The following is a 27,429-nucleotide window of genomic DNA, read 5'->3' on the forward strand; positions in this document are numbered from 1 at the left end:
TGACTGTTACTTTTCAAAATCTGTTTCCACCCAGAAAATGCCAGTCATCGTAGAGTACGGTGAACTCGTGCCCAGAACGCATTTCTGAAATAAATATAGAATTAATATGCATATGTGTTATTGATGTCTTCTATAAAGGCGTTGCTATTACACACAAAAAAAATCACTGGCCAACACACCACCCCTTTCATATCTCACTGGCTGGGATTCTATGATATCGCACCCTAATCTCTGGGCAAAAAAATGTAAAAAAAAATTGTAAATACCACGAGGGAAATAAATAAATAATGTGCAGGAGTGAAACATTGTGTGCCGAAAACCCCTGTGTTGCTTGGCGTTGGCTCTCGAATGGTAAAAATAAATCAAGCTGATTTTCCAAATGTTGCATGCGTGCCACGCTGTTGTGGCTCTTCGCAGCACAGATTGCGTGCCCGTTCAAGAATATCTGAGGTGGGGCCCCGGCTATTTGCATGTATGCCGGAGCCATTTGCACCAGCTTATTAACACGAACACCTTAACCCACGGGCAGCAGGGAGAAGTACCCTACAGAGCGGAGGCCCCCACTGTGCAGAGCAAACAGGAGGTACCAGACCTCTCACTCACATGGCCTGCAATTTGACTTCCACACGTCTCTGGAATGACATTTCATAACGCACAGTTGGCACTTTCGTTCAGGATAAAGATAAAGGTGGCTTGTTCAGACAAAGACAGCACAGTAGTTAAAGTAACCATTTATTTACATTTAAACAAACAATAAAATGACAAATAATAATATGACTCTGAATTATTCCAGTGTCTTTCGGTTTAGCAAAGCAATATGTATGCTTTTATGTCTGTTATAATAATAATAATAATCTGTTAAAAGTTCATTGCAACTTACTGCTTCTAAAAGTCAGGGCCAGCTGGATTTTTCTCAGTTTTTAAAAAATGTAACAGAAGTGTTCATACTCTGCTCATGTCCTGGCCAGTTCCTGAAATCGTCTCCCCTGCGAGACAGTCTTTATCCTCTGCTTTACTTATCGCTACTCTTGATATTTATTCTTCTTTTATTGAGATTTTTGCCATTTTACAAGTGGATGCTTCGGCTCTTACTGAGGACAGAAGGAGTGGGAGGAACATTATGTGATGCTTTTTGTAATGTGTTAATACTGTTCATAATGTGCCCATATTGAAATGTGCTCTCATCATATTTGAATGGTGAAACAGCATATTGTTTGCATAGTGAATTCTATCATTGGCAACAGTCCTGTTCTTGTTAACCTTTCCTGATGCAGCTGACATGCTGTGTCTAAAGATGGCAAGATTTTTAAGACCAACTTTATAAAAATATCTAGAAGCTCTAAACATTGACCCTGCCCTCTGGTGGACACATTCGAGGTATAATCAAAGTATCTCATTTAATCTTAAAAGTCATAAGTGTCTTTTTATTACACATCGCTTGTGGATTAACACAATTTCCAATCATTTCCAGTCTTGAACCTCAAAGACTGAAAATGTCCTTTTTAAAATGCCATATTACAAAATCAAATCAGCAATATATTATTATGGAAGCCTATTCTTCCCTCTCTTTACAAAATACTGATGCTTTTCTTGTACTAATAATTTTTAGACTGAATACCATTTCAGGGATCAAACAATTTAATTTTGTTATTGTTAGTTGCATCAATTTATGCATGTCTGTTTCTTCTAAATAAACTGGTTTCTCCTTCTCTTCAATCAATGTTTCATAAAAGAAAATGGATGTGTAAGCCCTTTAAGGCATAACTCAATTTAAATACAATGTGTCAAAACAAATCAAAACAACCGAAAAAAAACCCCCAAATCAATAAACAACCAAAAAGTGGAGTCAAACTATATCAAGTTACATCACATCCCAAAGGCAGTACATGTTTTTTCCTCTCCATAGGACTGCCTGACTGGGCTACTTCAAAGCTCTGCAAATACAGCAAATCTAATTTCTTTATAATGAAACCAAGAATATTTAGTAAAACAGGTGTGAAGGTCTTTAAACTTGTTTTCCCATTTTTCTCTCTCCCTCCCTCTCTCTTTCCCTCTCTTTCCTGTATTTATTCATTCGTTCCTGCTTTGCTGGGTGCAGGGTTAAGGCAGTGGGTGTTGAACAATATGTAGGGTTATGCTGCAAGCAGACGGATGTTGTGCTCCCGGCATAAGCCCAGCTCGGGCTGGAGTTGCCGTGGATACGCCCACGCTGCTTCTTTCGCCCACGTGCTGACTCGGGCGATGTGCCAGATGCCCCTACTGCCCTGCATGGCAGGGCCACGCATGTCCCAGCGCACAGAGCCCGTGCATGGCATTCTCGCTGCTGCCCGGCGCAGGGGCTGGCATGCCACGCTTTAAAAGGGTGCCTTACTTTGGTCATCAAGGGTATGAAATAACTGTTGAGGCATGTAAGTCTTGCTGGAGTGATATCGCTCAGTACTGACACAGGCCTATGTTCAAGTTTGGATATCACTGAGAGGTAGAAAACAAAGCTTCATTTATTTAAGTTTAGAATTTTCCTCTGTTACAGGTAGTGACAAGAGAGAGCCTTCTGCCATGTAACCTATGAATGAATGAAGTGACACTTATATAGCACCTTTCAAGGAACCCAAGGACACTTTGCACAAACAGCTATACATCCAGTGACACTCTGGTGAGAAGCGGCAGTCAGTTGTGCGAAGCAAACTCTACAGTGTTTCAGCACCATAAGACCAAGTAAGGGTTTCATTCAGGATCACAACGCAGTATGATCATTTTGATTTAGATCCAGCCTTACTGGAGAGATCTGGACTTCATCTCTGCTTAGCAACAAATGTGAAACACAACTGCTCAACCTTCCCACTGACCTGAAGTTCTTGACGGATACGACGGTGCAAACACATGGTGCAACTGTATTTGCATTTGAATTTGCAGCTTTTGAGCACCAGTGTCCAAAATACATCTCTCATAAGCAGAAGTATAGTGCATACTATAAGATGCAGCAGAAATAGTTCAAAAACACTCCTGGATTAATCAAACATACTTTCTTCACTGAAAACAAAAGACTGCAGGTGTTTTATTAAGGTCTTTCTTGCGTTCTTCCTAAAACTGAAGCCCTGAACCTGAGGTGAGTGGAGTTAATGCCCTTGTGCATTTGTGTGTGTGTGTGTACGCACATGCATACCTGTGTTTCATGCGCTGATGCATTCTCCCATGCTGCACACACTGCTCCTCCATCTCTTGACAGCGGCCTTGAAGCTTCTCCACACTGTCCTGCAGGTGCTGCTTCTCCAAGGACAACTGTTCCACCTCTACCCTGTATGCCCACACACCCCACATACACACCCCTACATCACTCATGATACCTACAGCAATGCTTTTACACATACACTTGAACATGGACAATGTCGTTTTGTGATTTTGTAAAATCAAATATTCACTGGGGGTCTCTCTGATTTTTCATTTAAAGAGCATTAAAATGAGATGTGTGATGCAAAACAGGCAGCAAGGATGCTGCAAGACGAAGTTCACATGATGGTTTGCAGAGCACTGGACGAGCGTGGCTGTGAGCGTGCCACAAAAGGTGTAGACCGGTGGATGGTGGCAAACAGAAAACGGGTGAGCAGGTACTGCTCCACTGCTCTGCCCTTCCAAGTGCCTGAAATGTGTTCTCATCAGAGCATCAGTCTTAAATGACACAAAGCCAGTTGGCACTGGATTTTGCATTAGAACCGCCTACAATTCAGGAAGGAGTGCTGTGTGATTGGACTGGAAAAATCACAAGTTATTAGTATTTGGGCATCTTATGACTTTTGATGCAGCATAGTGACTCAATGATTGGCCCTCAGACTCAATCCTAGAAATCTCCAAGAAAGAACAGTGAAAGAGCAGACGTTCAGTGGGCCGTCTAAACATGGGACTGTAAGTGAAGAGCATAATGTGTCTACTGGAGTCTTCTGCACTGCTGGGATTGTGGGCAAGGCATCCTCTGGTGTGTGTAGTCTTATGATGTATTGGGGTGCTATAGCTGACAATAACAAGGTCCTAGCACACAATCAGTGGTAACTGTCAAACAGTGGTAAAAGTCAAAGCTGCAGAAGTGAATGGGTCGGTGTTGGTCAGGTTTTAAGCCATCTTTACCGATCACTGACTGAGTTTAAACTGATGTTGCAAAAACATTTAAAGCACTTTTGAAAGCAATTATAAGCGTCTTCATTCAGGTTTTAAATATTAAAGTATATTTTCTTTTTCTGGGATGAAAGCTAATGAAGGAAAATCAATCCACCCAAAATGTAGGAATAAATGTAAGATGAGTGAAGCTGGCATGTCAACATACAATTACCTACATGAGCATATGCAGACGAATTACAGGACCTGTGCTCAATTCTGCATAGGCAAAGACAAAATGACTGAAGACAAAATGACAAATCGGTTTTAAGTCGCACAGTGCCTGATCTTCCAGTTAGGTCAGTCTTAGCTCTTGTTAATTCAGCATTAGACTGAGCTCGGCATCATATATCATTGCACCAATATAATACTTTGGAGACTTTGGAAGATATTATCTTAACCGCCACTGCTTTGTAACGCTCAGTGGAAAAAGATGAAAACTGATCTTCTGTTACCTTGTCTCCTCAAACAAAATGAGTTTGTTCAGCCTGATGGCACTGCTTGCTGCTATACGGAACGCCTAAATAATGTTAACAAAATGCTTGCACAGTTACGCTCGCTGGAAGGCGTCTCTTTGTGTGTCTTCTTGACTGTCTCTGCGAGGAGGGGGGATGTAGCAGAGAGGAGGCCGAGCAGCAGTGGTCTGTACCTTCCCAAGCTGGGCCGGCTGACCGCGGCAGATTGCAGGCTGCGATGTGAGTAATGCGCTCTACGCTGTTTTAACAGCTGACTACCCCAGAGGCCTGAGGTGAGAGGCGCATGTGATGGCCGGCGAGCAGAGCCAGGACACGGGACAGGCTGCCGTGTGCCAGCGTACAGTGACAGGTCCCTGACTGGGGTGCGGGCTGGAGCAGGAGGCCACAGACAGGAGGCCACGCTCTGGATAACAGACTGCACACAGCTCCGTGCTATATATCATCCTCACATTCTGCCATGCCATATGAAGCCATGGAGTATGGTAAAAATCAGCATGAGCATAAAATAGGGTAAGCAAGGTGCAGTTGCTTGCGTGGCTTGGCCAGATGCACTTAAAATGGTACTTGTATTGCCTGACTGCTTAAAACCCTCCAAACTGGTACACGACTGACTGTATGACGTTTTTAGGCATATTCAGGTTTGGGAATTTTTCTTGACCTGTGACAAAGAAACCTTCAATCTTAGCTCTGAAAAAACATTTCATCCTTAATTCACGTTCAAGACGTCTAAGACGATATAAACACCTTTGTAAAGGGAAAAGTTGCCCAACCTTGTTTTAGCTGAGGATACAACCACAGGAAAATGAGTCCTAAGTCCATGCAGTGACGCTGAAGGACATGCAGTGCTACTCGCCTGTTAGCGAGGGTCAGCTCCTCCAGCTCTGAGCCAAGACATCGACACTCTTCCTTCAGCTTCCCAATCAGGCCCTTCTGAGAGCTCAGCAAGGCATCCGTTTCTGCAACTATGCAGCGACAAGCCACAGAGTGAACGACAAAGCCACTTACAGCGAAAATAACAAAACACAAGAATCTGAGGGGTTCTTGCAATCAAAGCAAACACTTTAAATGTCCTTCCTGCACCTGTATTCAACGCTAAGAATGCTGCTCGTTGTGTTTCGAGGAAACAAGGTCAGCAGAATTCATGTCGGATCTTAATGTAACATTAAGCTTGTCGTGCTTGATCGTTGTCTGCTTAAGGAGTGACTGTCTTTTGAAAGCCGAAGAACGAAGAGCTTTGATAAATCTTCCAAACCTGGTATTGTTCCAAGCATATGTCTGTTTCAGTGGTGCGGGTTTTACTGCTGCCATGCAATATCTTTCTCTTTTTTTTTTGCTGTTGATTTATAGTTTTATTTTGTTTACTTATTTTGATTTATTTTCTTAATTTAAGTCAACTTGCTTTGACCTATTTATGTAAATCAGTTCTCAGTGCCGTAAACTCTCCGTTATTACATAAGTATCTAAGGTGGTTATTACTGTAGTGTCTAAACTTAACCCAATGACCTGCTGCCAGTATGCGAGTGTGGGCAAACGCAGGCACCTGGTCATGGATGACCCAGGGCACAGACAGAGGCCTGAGCAGGCTGTTCCAGCACCAGTCCTTTCACTGGGACCACTCGCACGGCAGCCCCACCGCTGAGAGATGAACGTCACGTTTTGCTATACTAGCAAAAATAACAGGCCATGTTCAACATGCACAGCAAAAGTAATTCTGGCTGGAAAGCAGTCCCTATTGCTAGGCTGACACTGAATGCACGGTATTTCTCATGCAAGTGTCAATGCTACGACGTCTGAGATGTCAGGCAAAGAGCTGGGAAACGTAGCTCATCTCTTTAGCTACATTATTATTAGTAATTATAAAAGAAGTAGTAACATTATCACAAACATCCCACATTATATGCCAGCAGGCAGTAACTAAAACGTATTATGAACAAAGACAGTGGAATTAGTGTTAGCAAAATTAGAGACACCCAAAGTTTTAGGTGTGTACTGCCATCTACTGTACTGCTGTCTGGAACAGCTCCTGTACATGCACACGTCAACAATGGGAAGTCTGTCTTAAAAAAAATATGAAAATTATGAAATACGTTTAAAGGCACAAAGATACAGAACTGCTACTGAGAAGAACTTATGTGAATGGATAGGAATTAGCACATGAATAACAGCATTTCCACATTCAGTTCAGAATTTCTGAATTTCTGAATTACTACTTTGGAATGAGGATCAGTGCAAGCAGGATTTAAACCCATATCTTAGTGAAAGGCTTCAGATTCTTGATGTGGGTTCCGTAGCGACAGCCTGCGGGAATGGACTGCTCCTTTGAGCCGGTTTAGGAATGGTGATGAATCCCCCTGCATTCGGTTTTTATTTTCATTTCCTCAATCAGAACAACTGTATTGACTTGATGATACACTTAAATTTATCTTACACAAAATTAGCAAAAAAATTAAAAATCCTATTACACCTAATTATGTACACAAGGCATGGCTTCATGATAACTATCTTTAAATCACTTTTTTGATGGCCTCATCCCAAGCACATTATAGTACATAATGATAAAGTTCTTTAAAAAAAAAGGACAAATAGTGGAGGGTTTTGTTGGGTTTTTTTTGATAGCAGATGTGATCTAGCTCTGTTAAATAATACCACATATTGAATATATAACTAAATATCAGAGTACAGACAAATCTTTTTACGTAAACAGAGTAAATGCTAAGCAGTGGATGTTTAGAGTTGGCATGTGAATGGTATGACAGTGAGGTGAAGTGACAGAGAAAGCAGTGGGCGGATGCATAAATAAAAGAATGGGCTTGGGTTTTATATTAACTCAAAGTTGAGGAGCTGATGAAAAGTTCACCAAAGGAATCTTAATGAGTTGCTGCGCTTTGAAAACGGCTGGGCCCATGTAGGCCACATAGGAGAAAAAACACACACACACACACACACACACACACACACACTCAAACACACTCAAACACACACTAGCGCACACACCCACAAAACAGGATAAAAAGAAAACTGGAGTCAAAACAGACAGGGGACCGAGTTAAAAAAAAAAAAAATCTAGAGGCGATTCTCTCTTAAACAACTACTAAAAACCAATTCATTTAGAGAGACAGGTGGAAGAGAGAAGAGAGCAGGCAGGGAAAATAATGAGCTTGTGAGAGTGGCCATTATATGCTTAGAGAGGGAAGTGGTCTGTGGTATTAAAGGACTAATTCCATAAGCCCAGAGAGCTTCCTGCTGAGCCTCTGATGTCATTTCTCTTTAGACAACATGTGTGCTACGCAGCCACGCCAAAAAGAAGCCCTTTGTTTTCGCCGTGCTTTGTTCTGGCAAGCCGCGTGCCTCAAGTTTCTCTAAACACAGGTAAATAAACTCGCCGATCCAGATGGTGCAACAGATGTGAGAACAGCACTCTGAAATCAACAGACAGTGGGCAGTGCTGCCCACCCCCCCCCCCACCCTCCATTTTTAAATGCTAACTGATACGTAGCTCCGACACGCAGCAGCGCCGAGCATCTGCTCCCTCCGGCCAGCCAAAGGTTACAGGTGTTCCTGATGCCATCCCGTGCAGCACGGAGCTGGCCGCCGGCCGGCAGGCTGCGCGAGGGGGCGGGGCCTGGGGCTGGGCGGTTGTTTTGGCCGGGGCCAGCGCGCACCGGCGGATACCTACCACTCTGCTCGTGCTGTGCCTCCATTTGCCCGAGCGTCTGTGTCAGCTCGCGCTCGCGCCGCTGTGCCTGGAAGGTCAGAGCGGCCGTGTCCTCCGCGCAACGGCGCTCTGCTGTCTCCTTCTCCTGCCTGCAGGGAGAGAGGATGACAGAGGGAGAAGGAAAGAGGGAGAGAGACGGAGAGGAGCAGATGTACAACACTTTACATGGTGTATGTGGTGTTCTTTGAGGTAATTCACTTCGCACGTTAGTGAGCTACAAAAATATGTAACACATGGAAGAGTCTATAAGTGTCTCTAGAGTGTTTCTAGAGTTACTGACATGAGGCAAATAAGTTTCTTGTCCTGCATCTAAGTACATTAACTGTTCAAAATGATTCCAATTTGAGACAAACTTTTTACCAATTCAAAACCCTGCTCTTGTTATTAACTGCATAACTGTCATCCTGCCCTTAGTCCGTCTATCTTTAAGTCATAGCTACATTCAAAGAGGGACAGGCACTGGAAAAAAAATGTAGAAAATAATTAAAAAAAAAAAAAGAAACAAACCACACAAAGTCAAAGTGCATTAATTAACAGCGAAGCCCAAAACTTTTCTCGCACACTGGGTTTGGAACGTAGCTGGAGAAGTGACCGTCTCTGCAGGCCTGCTGTCGTCTGGAGTGTGAAGGCGCTCCGCCCGCAAGCGCTGTGAGAGAGAGAGCGAGAGCAGGGGAGAGCGGCGGGCCCCTGCTGCGCTTGAACAGCGGCCTAAAACACCATCCACACCAGCGCTCAGCAGGGGCTCACAAAGGCCTCGCAGCCAGCCATTTGTTACCGCGGCTTTCCAGGGGGCCCAGCCACTCGCGGGGGTGCGGGGGCGGCCGAAGGGGGAGGGGGGAGGTGGAGGAAGGGCGGGTGGTGTTTGTCGACCAATTAGCATGAGACAGACCGCCAGAAAGTTCCGATGAACACTTTCTTTTTTGGGGGGGGGGGGGGGGGGGGTTGGCTGGCGAGTCTTGTGTAAGTGTCTGGACATGAGAGAGAGAGAGAGAGAGAGAGAGAGAGAGAGGTAGACCATTGTGAGGCTAATGGCTTTGCATGCTGCACTAAACAGGTTATGTGAACGAGAGTTTATGATACGGAGATGAGGCATTAGAGTATATCATTCCTATATCAAACTAATAGCTTTACATTCAGAGACTTACTGATCCCATGCTGCTCTCCTTGTATCAACATGTCCAGCAACGACTGCCGCTAATAGCAGTCAAACAGATATATGTATCGCAGCACATAAAGAACACAAACTGCAGACGAGTCTTTATGTGGGTTAATTAGATTATACTGTTTTCACTTGCAGAATGCATATAATTAAAAAGAAATCTATATAGGATGGTGACTTTTGCATGGAATTTGGCAGAATATTTTGAAAAGGCTCATAGTAGCCATCTCATCTTCGTCAGAGGTCACTGTTAAGTTCTCACTTTTGACTCAGTCATTAAAATACAGAGCCCAAAGTCCACTGGCAACAAACAGTGACAGACCAACACTTTTCAACTCTTCTCCACCCACTATGAGAGGGGCCAAACACCCAGCACAACCCTCTGTACACTCCAAACACCCAGCACAACCCTCTGTACACTCCAACCACTCACCACAATCCTCTGTACAATCCAAACACCCACAGTCATCTGTACACTCCAACCACCCACCACAATCATCTGTACAATCCAAACACCCACAGTCATCTGTACACTCCAACCACCCACCACAATCATCTGCACACTCCAACCACCCACCACAATCCTCTGTACAATCCAAACACCCATAATCAACTGTACACTCCAACCACCCACAATAATCTGCACATTCCAAACACCCACCACAATCATCTGTACACTCCAAACACCCACCACAATCATCTGTACACTCCAAACACCCACCACAATCATCCAGCAAAATCATTTGTGTACTACATCCATTCACCAAAATCATCTGTACATTCCAACCTCTACACCTGAAATGCATTCTTGAAATGCCAGGCAGCAATAACCATCTTCATACATGGAATTAATTCTAATCTTCAATGTTTTGCTTACGACAAATATCACTGTCCTGAAATGACAGAAAAATGCATAATGTACACCAATTTGTTTTAACACAATATAGTCAATTAAGACTCAATATTAAGACTTGATAAGTGTAGAATCCTATTTTTCTAATAAAAGAATCAGGGAAAGTGCTTATTAGAATGCGGGACTGTTTATTTCTTTTTTGCCTAAAACCATATGCTCTTACTAATGATGCAAAAACATTTAGCAGCGATTAGTGAAAACGCTGCGACCTATATGCGGACAGACGCGAGCTACAAACCGCTCTTCTGCTGAACACGAACAGTGCTGTTCGAAAAAACCCAAATTTACAAAAGACAAATGTCAAAGCCGGGCCTGTGGGAAGAATCGGAGGCGGACCGTGGCTCACTGCTGTGTGCGCACCCTGCCTGCTCCACCAGTGGCGGTGCAGGAAGGGCCACCTCTTCCACCGGGTCGCGTGCTCTCTCTCCCTGCTCAGGGTCGGCGAGGGTGCCTGCACGTGTTTGCTCACTGGCGGTAATGATGTGAGCGAGGCCTAATGTGCTCGGGTCGGCGGGCGGAACTGGGTCGGGCGGGTCCGCCTGGTAGGGAGCAGCACCGAGCGGCCCAATCGGGCTGCGTGGCTGGGTGCTGGTGAGGGAGAGGGCCTAAGTGGGCACTATTCAAGCTGTTGCCCATTTGATTTGGAATACCACAGACCGCTCGAGCGCAGAGTTTGCAGCACCCCGCGGTGCAGCGTGGTCCCACGCCAGAAATGACCAAATGCTACCGTTCCTAAAATGTGCGCAAATTGGAGTCAGCCGGTTGGCTTCATCAGCGCTCAACAGTACAGGAGAAGACTTGCCACCGTTTGTATGGTAATACATGTGCAAGGGAAAACTTTACAAAGTACAGCTCGCCCTGCATGGCAGGCGCACAACTGAAACGATGGGATGACACCAGACAAATATTTGTTCTTCAGGCTTACAATCTTATTACTGTGCTGCATGACTAGCTTAACAAGATTTAACCTCTTCAAGTGTCAATGGCCTTTTGATGCAATACAAGTGAATACAAAAGTGAACACTCTAGCATGGCATGACTGCCATCTTAATGAAGTTGCCATGTTAATGAATTTACGCTAGGAGTATCAGGGTACAGAAGGGTCATTCTCATGTTCAGTGTTCATTCTCACCTGTAACATACTGCCGATATTCATTAGAGATCCGCTAACAAACATGCATGTGCTATAATTATTTAAGCATGATTTATACTAAATGACAGCACAGCGCAGTGGAGAATAGTACAGAATTAGGGCAGTGTTAGTACACCATAAAATTGACGTCCAAAGAACTGATAAATGCCCGCATATTTCATTCATTACCTCATAACAAATTCAGCACATAATCCAAATGCCAAGTGAGTTAACAATGTGATTTTTTTCTCTCCCTGAAACTGAAATATCAGAGTAAAACTGTGTGTGTGTTCTAGTGGCACACTGGCCTTTGGCCAAAGTAATATGAGGAAAAAATGAATAAATAGAAAGCATACACATGCACCCACACGCACACACCTCACACACACAAGCATGCATTCACACATGCACACACAAAACCTCAGATGTTTTACTGCATTTTCTGAACTGCAGTTAGTGTCAATCACACTGACACACACTCCCCCGTCCATCTGAAAAACATAGAGACGAAAGTGTCCAACCGGGCTCCAGCAAGTCACATCGGCTTCTCTCTCTCTCTCTCTCTCACACACTCTCACACACACACACACACACACACACACACACACACACACACACACACACACACACACACACACACACAATTTACTCTACATCCTAACTGCTCCTAATACTGCTCCTATCAGCCCTACTACACGCTTCTCTCTCTCTCTCTCTCTCTCCCTCTCTCTCTCTCTCTCTCCCTCTCTCTCTCTCTCCCTCTCCCTCTCTCTCTCCCTCTCTCTCTCCCTCTCCCTCTCTCTCTCTCTCTCTCTCTCTCCCTCTCTCTCTCTGCATGCTCCCCCCTCCCGTGTGCTGCTCCCTCCCACCCTTTTTCCTTTAACTAAACTGGCTCTGGCTTCCTCCATCTGGTCCCCTTTCCTTCAGCAGACCCGCACCTGTTCACACCTCCTCTCCTGTTGGACCGCATTGAACATTTCCTCCGCTGCCAGGGCTATTCTGGCACCCGCAACCTCTCTGTCATTCAATCCATCTGTCAGAAGTGAACTTTGTTTACCGCCAGCTTCTGCTTTCTTCTTCAAGAAACGCAAAGCCCCCTCAAGGTCAGCGGCAAAACGAATTGCAGTTGCCGTCGATTTACAAACAACCACCTCCCTCTCTCAAAGACGGCAACCCCACCCCCGGCAGCAAACGAACACACTACTAATGCTGTGTGCTGTAGAATGGAACATTCTGCTAAATAACTTTCCTTTTTTGGGCATACATCTCTTTTAGAAACTCACTAGATTCCAAGATGTCAGCTGGGGAATGTAAGATGTTCAAGCACGTGTCTAAATAAATGCATTAACACAAATGGTGCCAATACAGGGCAAGAGAAACTTATTGAAAAGCCTGCTACTTTACAAAAAAACATATGCATTTAACTAAACTTTCTCTACTTTCAGGCACAAAATGCTGGAAACGCTGCACCCTTTTAGAAGTGTAGATGTAGAGTGTAATGACATTCACGGAAACAGCCGTTGCTTCAAGCGAGCACACAACACGTGTGAGTTCAGTACAGTGAGAGTCAACGAGCCTCTGTGAACGTTCCGCCCTCGGTAGCTGAGCGAGTGTGCCGGTGGCCAGCACAGGACTGTAGGTGCAAACATGTGAGGCAGATGAGGGAGTGAGAAGACCCAAGTGACGGATCACTCTCCCTGGATGAAAACAGCGCTCATCTACCACCCCCACCACCCCCTGGTGTCCAGGACACATGGTCCGAGCCGGGGGCTGACCTGTGGGGCCCCTCTGCAGACCCCCCCCCCCCCCCCCAGGGCTACTTCTCTCGGTAGCGTCCCCACACACTGCCTGCGCCACCTTCATCACCAAACGCACCCCCTCCGAAAAAAGGCCCGCAAGTCCATGGTGCGGAATCAAACCCGGGCAGAAGAAAGCGGCACAGCCATTGAGGGGATCTACAAACACTGCTTTTAACCCGACGGGGCGTCGGGCTGGCGGGGCTGAAGGTCGCGCCCGGCCCTTCCGCTCCTCTCCCTAGCGACGGGCTTTTGTGAGCGGACGTCCGCTTTGTGATGGACTGCTCCTGCCATCTGGAGAGTGGTGGAGAGGAGGAGAGGGAGACTGGGCGAGAGTGGGAGAGCGAGCCATCCCACGTGAGGGCCGCTGGCCACTGGGCCTTTGATGTCCTAAACGCACTGGTGTGTGAGGATGGAACTCAGCAATGGCTCACAAAGAACTGGGCTCCATTCAAGTAATCATGTGATTAGAACAACATGGCAAACAACAATGGATTCAAAAGTATCAAATATGATGAAACTAGCATAACAGATATCCACAGTAACAACTGCAGGAGAAGAAGAAAAAAATATGCAAGAGGCACTATCAGACCCAGCATCCTTAACCCACCCTTTCCTCTTCTGACTAAAGCAGTATCTGAAAAACATCGTTCGCAAACAGTCAGAGGGAGACCTCTTCACCCATATAACATCAACAACCAGCGTTGTGACTGGATATTAAACCTGCGGTCTATATTGAAGCGCACCTTATGGCGACCAAGAAAAAGGTGTCATGGGCAGAGAAACGGGAAGGAGAGCAACCTAGCTTCCAGAAACAGTAAGTAGGGCACTTTCTCTGGGCAGAGCTGGCCCAAGTGAGAACAGTTGCACCCGACAGATTTGCCTTCGCTTTGCCTGGGGACTGGCAACATTCTGTCCTATAGCAGCGTGTCTGCCGGAGAGCAGGGCCACACCCCTCCAGCCCTTCCCATCACTGTTCCACTCAAAGGCATTACTAGGACTGGTTTACACAGTTTAACAGCACCCTTTACACACACCCCGCACAGCTCCACATATCTAAAAGATCTTCTATTATTATGTGTTCTGCATTTGCACTTTAGTTCATGTCTAGAAAGGGAGAAAGGCAAAGAGAAGGCCCTAGTCAAGGTAAGGAGAGGGAGACCTGATTGAGACATCAGGTCAGGAACCAAACACCCAGCTGACTATTTTACTGAACATCCAAATATCCTGCTCTGGTTTACTAATGGTAATTTGCATTATGTCTTAGAAATCCAAGTACTATATTAAATAATAATACATTTGTTACACCATTTTATTAAATCATATATGTCACAGTGGGCAACAGTAAAAAAGTCTTTATGGAAAAACAATTACTACCCTCAGTAACATGTATTTCTGTGCTATCAGGCACAAACAAAATTTGGTCATGATTACATATTTGCCCTAAAGCAACTATAACAAGGGGCATTCTGTTATTGGCAGATTAGGGGGACCATTGGCACTTTGTGAGGATAATCAGGTTGAGAGCCCATATTCTCCTGTGTATACTACATGTTCCCAATACAGGGCTGCAAATGAGTGACACACATGTAATTGCCTTGAACTTGGTCGGGGCTTTAAATAATGGAGTAAATGACTGGCAAACGAGTTGAGGTCTTGCTCAATTGAGGGGCATAGCCCCTGGCATAGCATCTGGTCCTATAGGCCAACAGAGAAGCATGAAGCACGGAAGAGGCGAAATCACTAATACATAAAAGCATCATACAAAGTCAAACAGTGATCCCAGTCTGTTACAGTCTGTCTACAGAACACTGATGAACAAATCTAAATGTAAAGATGATACTGCTCATATTAATTTACAGCAGGACAGTCAGAATCATAGTCCTGGTATGCAAAAGGCAGTAAGGAATTCATGGAAGAAAAGACACACACACACACACACACACACACACACACACACACACACACACACACACGTATGCACCAGAATTAGCCCCTAGTTTGAACCCTCGTTTGAACTGGCTTTAGAAAAGCTTGTGCAATGATGCTGTACACATTGTACATTTATGAGGGTGGACAATTTTTCAAGAACAAATCCATCATCATATGCAGTAAAAATGTAAGATCCCATCAGACTTCCTAAGGTGTAAAAACAGATCTGTGTTCTTTTTCAGGCCAGTGTTTGCTATATCTAGTATCTGATGATGTCAGTGAGTTGACAGCTACAGTTCCTTTTTACCGAGGTCATTTTCCCTTGTTATACATACATCTGTGTTTCTTTAGAAACAGAAATTAAAGTGTTTAAAAAAAAGCTGCTACAGAAAAATATCAATATTTATGATATCAATGAGAAACACGTATGTACATTGATTTCAGAATTCCAGCCACCTTTTTTCTCATTTGGTATTTAACATTTTGTGTGGATGCTGTTTAATTACTATAGTCACACCGTGTTCCATGTCAAACAGTATCATGCCTATAAATAAAATTATGAAATATCAACTCAAAAGGGAAAACACAGTATGTTTTGATTACGAGCACACATCCCCAGCCAGTGCAAAGCCAGCATCAGGCTTATGCACATGCTTGAAGAGACGCGGGTCAACCTCAGTCAAATAAAAGCCCTTTGCGACATGGTCTTCGAAGAGGTTAAGCGTGACAGAAGACAAAAGCCCTGCTCTGTGCTTGGGGTGGGGGGTGGGGGGCTAGCAGCCCCTGCCGTTGAGGCGTGAAGACGTGGCAAGGTCTCATCCCAGGCCGATGGGCACACCACTGTCAACATCACGGCGCGCGCTGGGCGACTCACTGCCGTTCTCCCGCCTGGCCGGCAGCGGTCCCAGCTGCCCCATCCGTTACTGTCTGATTAGTTCTGCTAAGCAGCCCCGCCTCTCCCAACCCTACCACCATCTGCTCCCCCAACAAGATGGCTGCCGCCCAGCACCACGCGCACCGCCCTCCTACCTGCCAGTGCCCGCGCCCACGCTCGCCCCAAAGCGCTAACACGGCTCCTCGTGGCTGGCAGCCGCCCCCGTTCCTCCCCCCACGCTACTACTTTTGACGAAGGGCGCAGGCTCGGATCTTTTGTCTCCTGTCGGATGGTACATGCGCCTCCTGCCGGCTCGGTCGGCGGCAGTGTGGTGGTGCGGCAGACCTCGCGCGTGGCGGCGCCCTCCCTCTGGCGTGGAGCTGCATCTGCTCACTCTTTTATTCATTTTCCGACTCTCGCCCTTTAGGGGGTTGTGGCCCGGCCCCCCCCACCCCCCACAAACCCCCCACTCCTCCCTACTCTTCTCACCCCTGTGAGGCTGAGGGAAGGCAGAGAGGCGTGCACAGTTTAATGGAATTCTGGGGTGGGATGAGCAACTTTTGAACGCCACAGTGGGACGCCGCAATGCTTTATGGACACCAGGAGTGACAACATTTTTGGAGGGCAAGTCAATGACACTGACACTAAAGCACAAGAGGCCTGGTACATGAGAGTTCCACAGTTCAAATGTGGTGTTTCAAAACCTGGTTTAAGAAGTTCTGTACCATACCTCTCCACACACTCTGTGACAGGTGTGCATGCACTTACCCCAAACATTCAGATCAAAACGCTTTAAATTCGGCCTTTGGCTCACTCTGTCTATCTCTGAAGAATGCAAAAGTACAAACACACTCAGTTCTGAGGCTATGTATCATCTCACACTGCAAACATGTTCGATTAAAAGAGAAGTCATGAATTTTTTTTTACAAAGCTTAACGGTACAAACATGGAGAAGCAACACAGCTCTCTGCATGCTGGTCCAAAGCTTAGAGTAAACACGAAAGCTCTGCTTTTATCACAGAGCTCTAGTGTAGGAGGAAGCCTGCACTAGCCTGCTCATGTTCACACTGTACTCTCAAGCCTCGGGACAGAGGTCGGCCTGTGACGGACCCCACGTGGCTTTAAAACCAGGTACCAAATGGTCACTCATTGTTTCTTCAATAATTCCTTTTTCAGGCAGACACACCAAGCAGATTGGGCCTCACAAACTCCTCATAGGCTTTCTGCTCCTGCAGCTCCACTTCTCGGAGACCAGGACCAATTAGTGTCCTTCTGGCTGGCCGGCGTTGCAAATGTGCTGTGGTGCTTTACCATTCTGTCCTAGGGCCTGTTTCGCTCTCGCGCCATTTCGCCGAGCCGTCATGAATACTCTCTCGTTTCATATGCGCGTTTATGCCTGAAGGTGTTCCTTTACACGCCGTGAAGCCGGTAACGTCGGATCTGAGCTGCACGCCGCTGTGCCAGCGTCGGCTCTCGGTCGGTCATTAAAATGGATGTTAGGATTGGAGTATCTGGTGCGGGAGGAAGTGCTGGCTGGTGTGCTCCACCCCCCCACCCCCACCCACCGTTTACACCCTATGGGGTCTGCCGAATGTTGGTAGAGTGGGGGTGTGCAAGTAATAACGGGGTGGGGTGGGGGGGGGGACAAAAAGGCATAAGCAAACAAAAAACAAACAAACAAATGGAATAAAGTCTGGGCTCAAAGCCGTCAGAAGGCAGAGAACAGAGCGGCAGGGATTAGGACAGATCCTCGGCTGCCCACCGCACAGCTGGCTGATGATCCGATGCTGGAGACGCCGGCCCTCCCTGTCTCCCCCAGCATGCACTGGGGGCTGGGGGGGCCCGGGAGAGGACCCAAAAAAGAGAGAGTGAGAAAGAGGGGGCTGGAGAGGTGGTAGATGGAGAGAGAGAGAGAGAGAGAGAGAGAGAGAAAGAGAGAGAGAGAGAGAAAAAAAAGCAACAACAACAAACAAAAGGCAACTGCTTCATGAGTATTCGTTTGGAGGGAGCTCTGATCACTGGGGCTGTGCGATGAGAATGGGGAGAGGACAGAATCAAAGTGCAGCTTCAGAGGGTCTGCGTGCATGACAGACAGGCCGTCCCCCACAAAGCCAACGCTGCCCCCCGAATTAGCGGTGGGGTGGCCGGCATGGCCGCACCCTCACGGGGTCTATAGCCGATGTGTGTGTGTTGGGGCGGGGGGTGGGGGTGGAGTTGGTATAAGGCAAGCAAAAGTTTAGCCCCAAGGAAGAGGGAGAGAATGGACAGATGTCTGCTGCATCTGTGCACCATGGCTGGCCCAGAGAACCTGCCCTGGCAGCACACGTCCACAGCATGCACACACACACTCGCAAACACACAGTACAGCAGGGAAAAGCCTGCGCGCTGCCAACGGCTAGGCTGGGCAGCGGCTTAACCTCTGTGATCTTCAGCAGGCCGTTTTGTCGGGCGAGTGAGAGGGAGTAAAGAGCATTTAAAGGACAGAGTCCTCTGCCTCCACATCGCTCCTGCATCAGCGCCCCACTGGGCAAACAAACCTCAGCTCAGCACTCATTAATAATGTGCACTGAAAACTGAGCGACGGAGGCAAAAAAAAAAAAAACACCATACAAATGGAAGTTGAAGTAATTGATCATGTGTAGTACTACTTATGTACTTCAGTGGCACACAGTTAAAGAAATGCTTTATTGTAATTGCCACCTTTGGAATTAATGGAACATTAAATGAAAATCAAAACAAATCCAAGTAGATTTTGCCCATTTGAAATGCCGCTTAAGTGTAGACCAATTAAATCATCACGGATTAAGATTAAAAGATTAAAAATCTGTGATTACTCAGAAAAGATGTGTATATGTATAACGTGTATATATGTGTGTGTATAACATGAATCATTTCACTGACTATATAGGTATAGGTATAGTGGAACTATACCACTTTTACCATTTAACATGATTGTAATGCAATCAATAAAAACTAAAAAAAATGTAACCGCAACCCCGAAAACTGATAATTATGCCCTGATGATGTAGCGCATGCAAATTGGCCATCAATCGATGTAAATAATCCATACTGAGTGCAGACGAAGCATTCAGACTTCAAGAACACACCGACTTTACCAAACGTAAACAAATGGCCCAAATTATTCGCTAATGTTTCCTGAACAGCATGGTTTTTCATGATGCTTCATAAACAATATATGACCGTGCCATAATACTCGGCCTCCTCTCTCTGGTGAGCAGATGCTGTCCCTCCTCTGCAGCTGTGCAGCTCTGCCTCAGATGCTACAGGAAGCACGCGAGCTACCTCCAGAGGGACGGGTCCCAGCACGTCGCTCGGACCCACTGAGGCTGCCACCCTCCTCGCCTTTGCTGCTGCAGAGAGGCGCGCGCACGGAGGGACGCCTCACTGCGCGCTGATGCCGGCCAGGTGTTGGGGGCGGAGACGCGCGCTGGGTCGGAGCGAAGCCGGAGACACCTCGGGTGCAGCGTGCAGATGGCGACGGCTTTTCTTCTGCGCCGTGCCGCCGGTTGTAAGGGTCTTAAACGTAGGACGGGGAGCTGCGGCCTGCCGCGACCCCATGACCTTCGCCCTGCCCGGCGCACCCGCCCACGTGCGTCGTGGCAGGGAGCGTCGGACGCGGAGCCGCAGCCGTTGGCTCGCCCTGCCTGCGTGAGGGCAGGGGACGCAGACACTCGCTCCTCTGCCCACGCTCGACTATGACTCTGGTATGAGTGGCAGCACACTCATGGAGGCTATGATCAGCCAAGCACGTAAGAGCTGTGTGAGGCTATTCATCCCTCCATTTAAAGCCGCCTGCTGCACACACGATCGTTTGTTAATTCTTACTGCAATATTGGTCTTCGCAATTGTAATATGGTGGAAGGATGCAATATGTAGTTTGAGCCCTATACGTTTCTGTGGGTGTTGATGAATCATAATATAAAACAAACATCAATCATTTTGGTCAAAACAGTACAGGCCATATCATATTAAGTGATAACAACGGTTCACCAATGTGTTTTGATATAGGCTAGTCCAAGGTATATCATAATATGCATCACTACAATCGCAGTATAGTATTTATGTCCATGTTTTTATATATATATATATATATATATATATATATATATAAAAAGCCAATAAATATATATACAAGAATCCCTTGTTTCAAGTAGGTACTAACTACTGCACATTTTTTAAACTTTACAGTTTACACTTACAGACTGTCAGAGTACAACAATAAAGAACACACATGTAATTCACTTCAAAGTAGCACGATATTCCTAAATATGTTAGCTGCGGCTACACTAAAGCACTCTGCCTACCTAGATACCCAATTTATGGCAGTTTGCTCTGCACGCTGGAAGTACGATGCAGGCCGCTGTCATGTGGCACCGCATATTTTCACTACTGTGTTGTTAAGCTGGTGTGTCTGAAAGCAAGCAAGCACAGTATCATCAGTCTGTGGTCTTTACAAAAGCACAGAATATCAGGTCACCTTGGAATACAGCAAACAGGAGCATCACAGAAAGAACTGGAGTGGCTCGTTCAGTCAAGGACAATCATATCTGCACGCATGTACACTTGAATTCATGCATAAGAAATTTACCCAAAACACAAAAGCTACATTATATGAAATAATATGACATGTCATGTTCTAATTCAACTTCCACAGAAACCGACCCAGTAAAATTTCTAAAAGAAGTCATGGGTTGAGGTGCATCAGTGCACAAGCCCAAAACAGCAAGATGTCAGGGACACTTATGGTCCTACAATATGTTAGGTGATTCAAAATACGCCCCACATAAAATGTTGTTTTTCTGTGAAATGCTAAACAAGAACGCTGAAAGAGATCACGTTCCTATACAAACTCAACAAGTATATAAGTGAAAACATAAATTGTCGATTTGCTTGTGGTAGCCAACGACGTGAGACCTTAAACATGCCATAATACCCCCTTCCAAATAGAAAAACCTGGTCATATCAGTTTGGACTAAGGCCTGAAATCTACCATGCACGCTTTCTCCACTGAACACCAGTTATTAATAAACAATCCCCTTCCAAACATGACTGTTTTCAACACACTTTGCACAAATCCCTCCAACCCCTCTCAGAATTATGGGGATTCTGTGAAATCTAAGGCTGCATAAGAACCGACGTGCCAAACATCTCCCTCAAGTTAAACAGCGGGACTGGCGCGGGCACAGAAAGGCCATGCGTGGGTCCCGCTGCGGTGGCTGAGGCTGGGGAGGCGTGCCACGCTTGGCCCGGTGACGTTATACAGAGAGACAGCGTGTGCCCCCTCTCCGGCCCAGTCCCCCCGGCACATGGCCGACTGCGGCGGCGGCAGCCGGTGGCTGGCGGCGTTTTAATAAAGCGCGGCCGCCTCCCCGCAGGGCCGCTGGCACTGCCCCGGCCCCAGCGCACGGGCGCAGTGTTGTGGCATGTAATAGGATTAAGAGGGATACCTGGTGAGGTGCAGTTGGCGCTGGGCGCGGCTCAGACCCTCGGCCAGGCCTGCTGCCTCCGCCCGGGCTCGGCCCTCCGCCCTCTGGGCCTCCTCCAAACGCTGCCGGCTGCCGCTCAGCTCCGCACCCAGCTTCTGCACTTCCTGAACCCAGAGAGGGAGGGGGAGGGGGGGGGGGAGAGAGAGAGAGAGAGAGAGAGAGAGAGAGAGAGAGAGAGAGAGAGAGAGAGAGAGAGAGACATGGGCTGGGCATCAACACATTCGTGGAAGTGTGGTTTTTATTCTACGCTTGTCTTCATCATATTCTCTCTCTTTCTCTCTCCCTCTCTCTCTCTCTATTTTTTTCCTATCATATTATTTTTATATACGTTTTTCTTACTGTTTACCAAGTGTTGTAAACTTTATCTTCACTATTACGTGCAGGGATATTAGCATTCTCTAACTGTACATGCGCAAACATATTTATGCCACACACCCTTCAGAATGTATCATTAATAAAAAAAAAAAAAACAGTCGGCGCTGAACCCGTATGGTCTTTCTTACCTGTTCTGTCAGTTCGAGCCGCCGGCCCAGTTTGGCACTGGAGTCCCGCGCCTCCCTCTCGGCCTCTTCTCTCTTAAGCTGGGCCTGGCTTAACTGGTATCGCAGCTCTCCACACACCTAGCACACACGACAGTGCATTTCAGCATAACGCACTTTCATCCAACGTCACTGTCGGAAGTACAACACATTCCATTTGCATCCAATTTGTCAGTTCTCCAACATAAAATTTCACATGGCAAGTTCAAATATCAAATAAGAAGGTTGTTTCATCAGCTTTACAGACCTGTGCCTGATTGGTTTCTGGTGCTATCTTTACTATATCTATAACTCTACTGCCACCTAGTGCTCATTTATTACCATTAAAAAGTCACTTATACCAGTAGTCTGTCCAAAAAATAAAAAGAAGAACAAAAAAATGTTCACATGATTTGCAAAAGTCATTCAAACTGTTCTAACTCAGCTTTCAGTTTAGAGCACAGTGCACAGGGCAGGACTGTTACGGTGAAGCAGGTCAGATAACCAAAGCATTACTGCGAGGGTGGAGTGTGGTGAGCTCAACCTTGCTACTGTCAGCTTCCTGAGAGGTGAGCTTCCTAAAGGCCTCTTCCAGCTGGGTGTTGAGGGAGTTCCTCTCCCTCTCCCCTCGGCCCACAAGTCCCTCTAGCTCAGCCGCTCTCTGAGTCAGAGAGCTCACCTAGCGCGGAGAGAGAACACATGGACCCTCTTCACACTGTAGCTCTGTGCAGCATCGTTGATGAAAGTCTACTTGTAATAAAATGTGATAGTGAGTTGATGGTTTTTATATAACTGACTCATTTGTGGTAGAATACAAATACTTGCATTTTTAACAAATATTATAAAACACATTACTCTACTTCTGTCAAGGCACTGGGTGTGACAAGGCATTGGCAAAAATCATTACACTAACAATAATTACTAGGAAATCAACAAAATGTGAATGAGGTTACCAGCGTTCTTATATTCAGATTTAAATATATATACTTAACTCAAGAAGCGCGAATGTGTGCTAGCTTTTCTTAGCCACTAGAGGGCAGCAAGAGCTACATTTTACACGCCATGCGGAATAAAGTCACACAAACTGTTTAGGGCCTCTAACTGTTAAGGGTTTCCAAATGTTATTCATATTAAAGAAAGGACCGACCGCCTGAGCGAGCTTCTCTTTCTCTCTCTTGCCCTCGGCCTGTGCTATGGTCCTGGCTTGGGAGATCTTCTCCTGCTCTGAGGCCAGCGTCTTCTCCAGCCTCTCCCTCTGTCTTGCCAGCTCAGCCTGGATGTGCTCACACTGCACTAGTGCCTGGGAGAGCACACAGCAAAGCCGGTTCCAGGGGAGATGGTACTCCGAAGTCATTATCAGTGTTTAACACTTCCTCTAACACACATTTAATGCACACAGTGGCGCACATTTCTATATTAGCAAATATTTTTATACATTGTGTGAAATTCGGGCACTAGTGTTACCCTTGGCCTAAGTCAATGCCTCACTATCTGTTATTTTAAAGAAGGCAAGGAATGCTTTGCAAATTAGTTTCTTCATTCCTGCTCATTAGAAAACAGAATGCCCTAAAATGACAGTCACATGCTTCAAATGCTTCAAATGCAGACGGGTAACCCGGTATTTTCTGCTGTTCTGAGGTGTACAGACTCCTGTTCTCCGAGGCCCTGAGACTGTGCTTTCTGCAGACATCACTGCAGCCCCACTGCCTGCTGAAATGGGAGGGCCCTTGCCTTGGTCTTCTCCAGGTTGGCTTCCTCTGACATCTCCACAGCCTGCTTGACCTGCTGGTAGGCAGACCACTCCCTCTGCTGCGCCTCACTCTGAGCTGCCCTCAGGGAGCAAAGCACTGTCATTAACTCGTCTCGCTCTCTACAGCAAACACACACACACACACACACACACACACACACACACACACACGCACACACACACGCACAGAGGAAAAGGAAACCGTTAATGTCTGGATCAATGTCAACATATTTGTAATCTTTCTAATAATGAGTTGAACAGATGTTTTTTTTAAAATAAGAAACACAGACTCTTTTCAAAAATGGTAAAGCTTCTCTGATAAATGCAGCCAGTTCTCAGAAACTGCATTGCATTCTCTGGTTTGCCCTTCTGTTTTGATAACTCAAAGGACAGACTACTGTTGTAGAACATAATCTTCAGATCAGCTGATTAGCTCAGTAATCAATATCAAGTCGATACCTGCTCCCCCTTCAACCTTGCTGCGAGGCTGAATAACTCATACCAGGACTAAGAACAAACTCTCCTAATCAGTGAGACATACCGCTGTAGCAACCTTCCAGGGTTAACCATGGCTTCAAGGCAATCGTTAAGTCTATGAATCCTGTACACACCAACATTTCTGTATACTTAAGTGCCTAAAGTATCTATATTCATTTTTACTTCAATCCCTATTACAGATACTATGACAGAGTGTGCACTACGCTGGTACTAAAACCCTGTATGTGTATATGTATGTATGACAGCATGTTTTGCCTTAAGTAACAATGTTGGCACCAGCCACGCACTTGGTGAGCCTCTCAATGGCCTGAACATGAACGTTGGAGTGGGTTTCTGCGAGCACAGCCTCGTGCTGGGCACACTTCACACACAAGCCCCCAACACGCTGACCACTGCCCACCATAGCTGCCAACGCTTCCTTATGCCTCAGACGCTGTTTCACCTCCTCACACTCTTTCTGACAGCTCACCAGGTCCTTCCTAAAAAACACACGCACACGCGCACACGTGCACACACAGACGCACACAGACACATGCACACACACGCATTAGTTCCCATTTGGGAATGATCCATTGTTGATGGTAAGACCTGACTCATGCTGATGCAGTTGATCCACTGACTTCAGTGAAACCACCTGAGCTTCCAAAGTCTCAGTCTGGGCTTGGTAGAGACACTTCAGCTGCTCCTGAAACGGTCAGAATATGGATGTTAGACAAATGAAAGAAACCTGAACAAATCTAATATAAAAAACAAAAAAATAAACAGATAGATACAGAGACAGATACCAGCTCTTTTTCCCACTTGTCCTCATTTTGGTGAATGAAAGACTGCCTTGGTTTCGGTGTCGGTGTCGATGTAATTTTATCTACTGTGGTTTCTTCATTTACCTGAAAATGATCATATGGAAAATATGAATTAAGCCTTGCATGTATGTTTGTGTCACTCTGTTACTGTTTAGGTGTACTGTGTGTTTTAATGAACAAACAAACCATTTTTTCTAACACAACTAAGAGTTAAATACCGTGCTATCCACGAGGGTGTATTCCTTCAGAGTGTCTTCCACCATCTTTGCCTTAAGCTCTTCATGAAGTTTCTCATTCTCCACAACCACCACTCTGACTCTTTGCTTCATCACAAGAAGCTCTTCCTGTGGAGAAAATTCAAACAAGCAAACTGCAAAAACACAGTAACAAACTGCATAATAAAAACATGGTAACAAACTGCATTATCTATAAGAAGAGCATTTCTTTGTTCAGAGCCTTGCTCAGTTCTGTAGGGAGGGTGCCAGTCAGATACACTGAAAAGTGACATTACTCAGCCACTGCTATAATACCACATCAAACAAAACAACAAATCAAAGTAACAACAAAGACAGGGATTCATTAATAAAACTGACCTTACAGAACTTGACCTCAGCTTCAAGATGCTGGATGTACTCTGATTGGTTGTGAATGATGGGAACCAGGTCCTGAACTGCAGGCAAGCTGCTACTGTCTTCATCTGTGTGCCTCTGTCAGAAGTGTGGTTATTACATTAGAAAAAGTGCATTACACAGTAATAATCCTCGGGGAAATCTACTAAAGATAAATACTGAGGATTAACCAAAAACTGAAAGACATCATGTCAAGTAGCTGTATTGTACTTTCGTATGTTGCCTTGACAGAAAAAAAGTCTAACAGTTTCGACAGGTGAAGGTCAATGTGATGAAGGTCATTATGTGATGAATCAATGTAATTTGCATTGATGAACTAAAATGACCTGAATACACATTTAAAACATAAAGGACAACAATAAGGGTGAAAAAAAATCCTTCAATGCATTATGATGGAAAATAGATGGAAACTGATGACCGCATTAATTTTGAATGTTAGAATTGATTATAATCTATTATCTTATAATGATATTATATAAAGTATGCAGTAATTTGTCAAAAATAAATTCACAGGCTATGTTCAAAGATAAAAGTCCACTAAAGTCAGATTTCCAACTGATTGTTGGTGCAAGTCCACTCATTGACACAGCTGTGTGTGCAGAGATAAGCATGCCCGTAGCATAGTCAGAGGACAGAAGCAGCCTAGTTACAGAACCATCAGATCTACGTCTTGCAGCATCATGTGAGCAGCACGATGCCTCCGATGAAAGTATTTTGACTATAAAAAACCCCCTGAAAATTTCAAACCAGCCTCAAACCGGTTTATCATATGAGAGTAGTGATTGTTTGCCTGCTTTTTAGTGATGGTTTGGCCCTTTGCACATTTTGATAGATACAAAAACAGCTCACCCCACCGCACATTGGTTATACCCAAAACTATACACTACTATGCTACTCATATAACACTAATAAAGCGGGGTGTATTTTTTTTGGCTTACTCTTTAGTATGGCAGTGTGCAGTAGTGTTGTTATCAAGAACATTAGAGCTTACTCTGAGTTAAGAGTGAGACTGGAACAATTTGAGGCCGAGTCAAGACCAAGACCACGTGTGGGCAAGACAGACAAATCAAGACCAGTTTAAGATTTTTTCTCGTAATACAAAAATTAATATGACAAGAAATTTGTAGCCAATTTCACATTTATTACAGGCTACACAAAAGATTATTTAAAAAAGATTATTACTATTAAACAATATTAAAGTCCATATAATGTATGTATAGTTACAGTCCAACTGTATTGTAACTTTTGGAAGCAAATTAACATTTCTTTGTGCCTAATTCTATAAACGTTATTCAAAACCTTAAGAAAACTGAATATAAACCAAATTAAAATGGTTCATACACTAATTTTTATTATTAAATGAAAAAATGATTTTTTAGCCTGTTAAAATAGTATAAGTGGGAACAAATGTCTCTAGAAAGGCTATGGAAGAAGCAATGAATATCATTTAAATGTTAACTTTAGCTGGTAGTTGAGTGAATATTTGAATGAAAATTTAAACCTTACAAATTTTGCAGGCACAATATGTTTCAGTTCAGATTATTAAAAAGATGTCATTTGTTTTAGGTTGTTAACTAATCA

The 27,429-nt window shown here is 45.2% G+C and overlaps 1 protein-coding gene across 5 annotated transcripts in view; it reads right to left on the reverse strand.

The window, feature by feature from the left end:
• sdccag8 (SHH signaling and ciliogenesis regulator sdccag8) overlaps nucleotides 1-27,429 on the reverse strand; it is a 43,883-nt gene that overhangs the window by 13,206 nt on the left and 3,248 nt on the right. For 2 of the 5 annotated variants that reach the window (XM_035531837.2, XM_035531838.2), the window contains 13 exons: nucleotides 25,813-25,926; nucleotides 25,438-25,563; nucleotides 25,202-25,303; nucleotides 25,037-25,101; nucleotides 24,704-24,895; nucleotides 23,900-24,038; nucleotides 23,316-23,468; nucleotides 22,713-22,847; nucleotides 22,154-22,270; nucleotides 21,612-21,754; nucleotides 8,299-8,426; nucleotides 5,476-5,584; nucleotides 3,164-3,295 (listed from right to left, as the gene is read on the reverse strand). In XM_035531837.2, coding sequence (XP_035387730.1) covers nucleotides 3,164-3,295; nucleotides 5,476-5,584; nucleotides 8,299-8,426; nucleotides 21,612-21,754; nucleotides 22,154-22,270; nucleotides 22,713-22,847; nucleotides 23,316-23,468; nucleotides 23,900-24,038; nucleotides 24,704-24,895; nucleotides 25,037-25,101; nucleotides 25,202-25,303; nucleotides 25,438-25,563; nucleotides 25,813-25,926 — 1,655 coding nt within the window. Of the gene's footprint in view, nucleotides 1-10; nucleotides 85-3,163; nucleotides 3,296-5,475; nucleotides 5,585-8,298; nucleotides 9,306-21,611; nucleotides 21,755-22,153; nucleotides 22,271-22,712; nucleotides 22,848-23,315; nucleotides 23,469-23,899; nucleotides 24,039-24,703; nucleotides 24,896-25,036; nucleotides 25,102-25,201; nucleotides 25,304-25,437; nucleotides 25,564-25,812; nucleotides 25,927-27,429 lie in introns of those variants that run through there. The other 3 variants (XM_035531839.2, XM_081724644.1, XM_081724643.1) reach the window with 3 other exon arrangements.

The sequence above is a fragment of the Electrophorus electricus genome, chromosome 12, assembly GCF_041902795.1.
Source record: "Electrophorus electricus isolate QZ-2024a chromosome 12, ASM4190279v1, whole genome shotgun sequence".
Classification (NCBI taxonomy): domain Eukaryota; kingdom Metazoa; phylum Chordata; class Actinopteri; order Gymnotiformes; family Gymnotidae; genus Electrophorus; species Electrophorus electricus.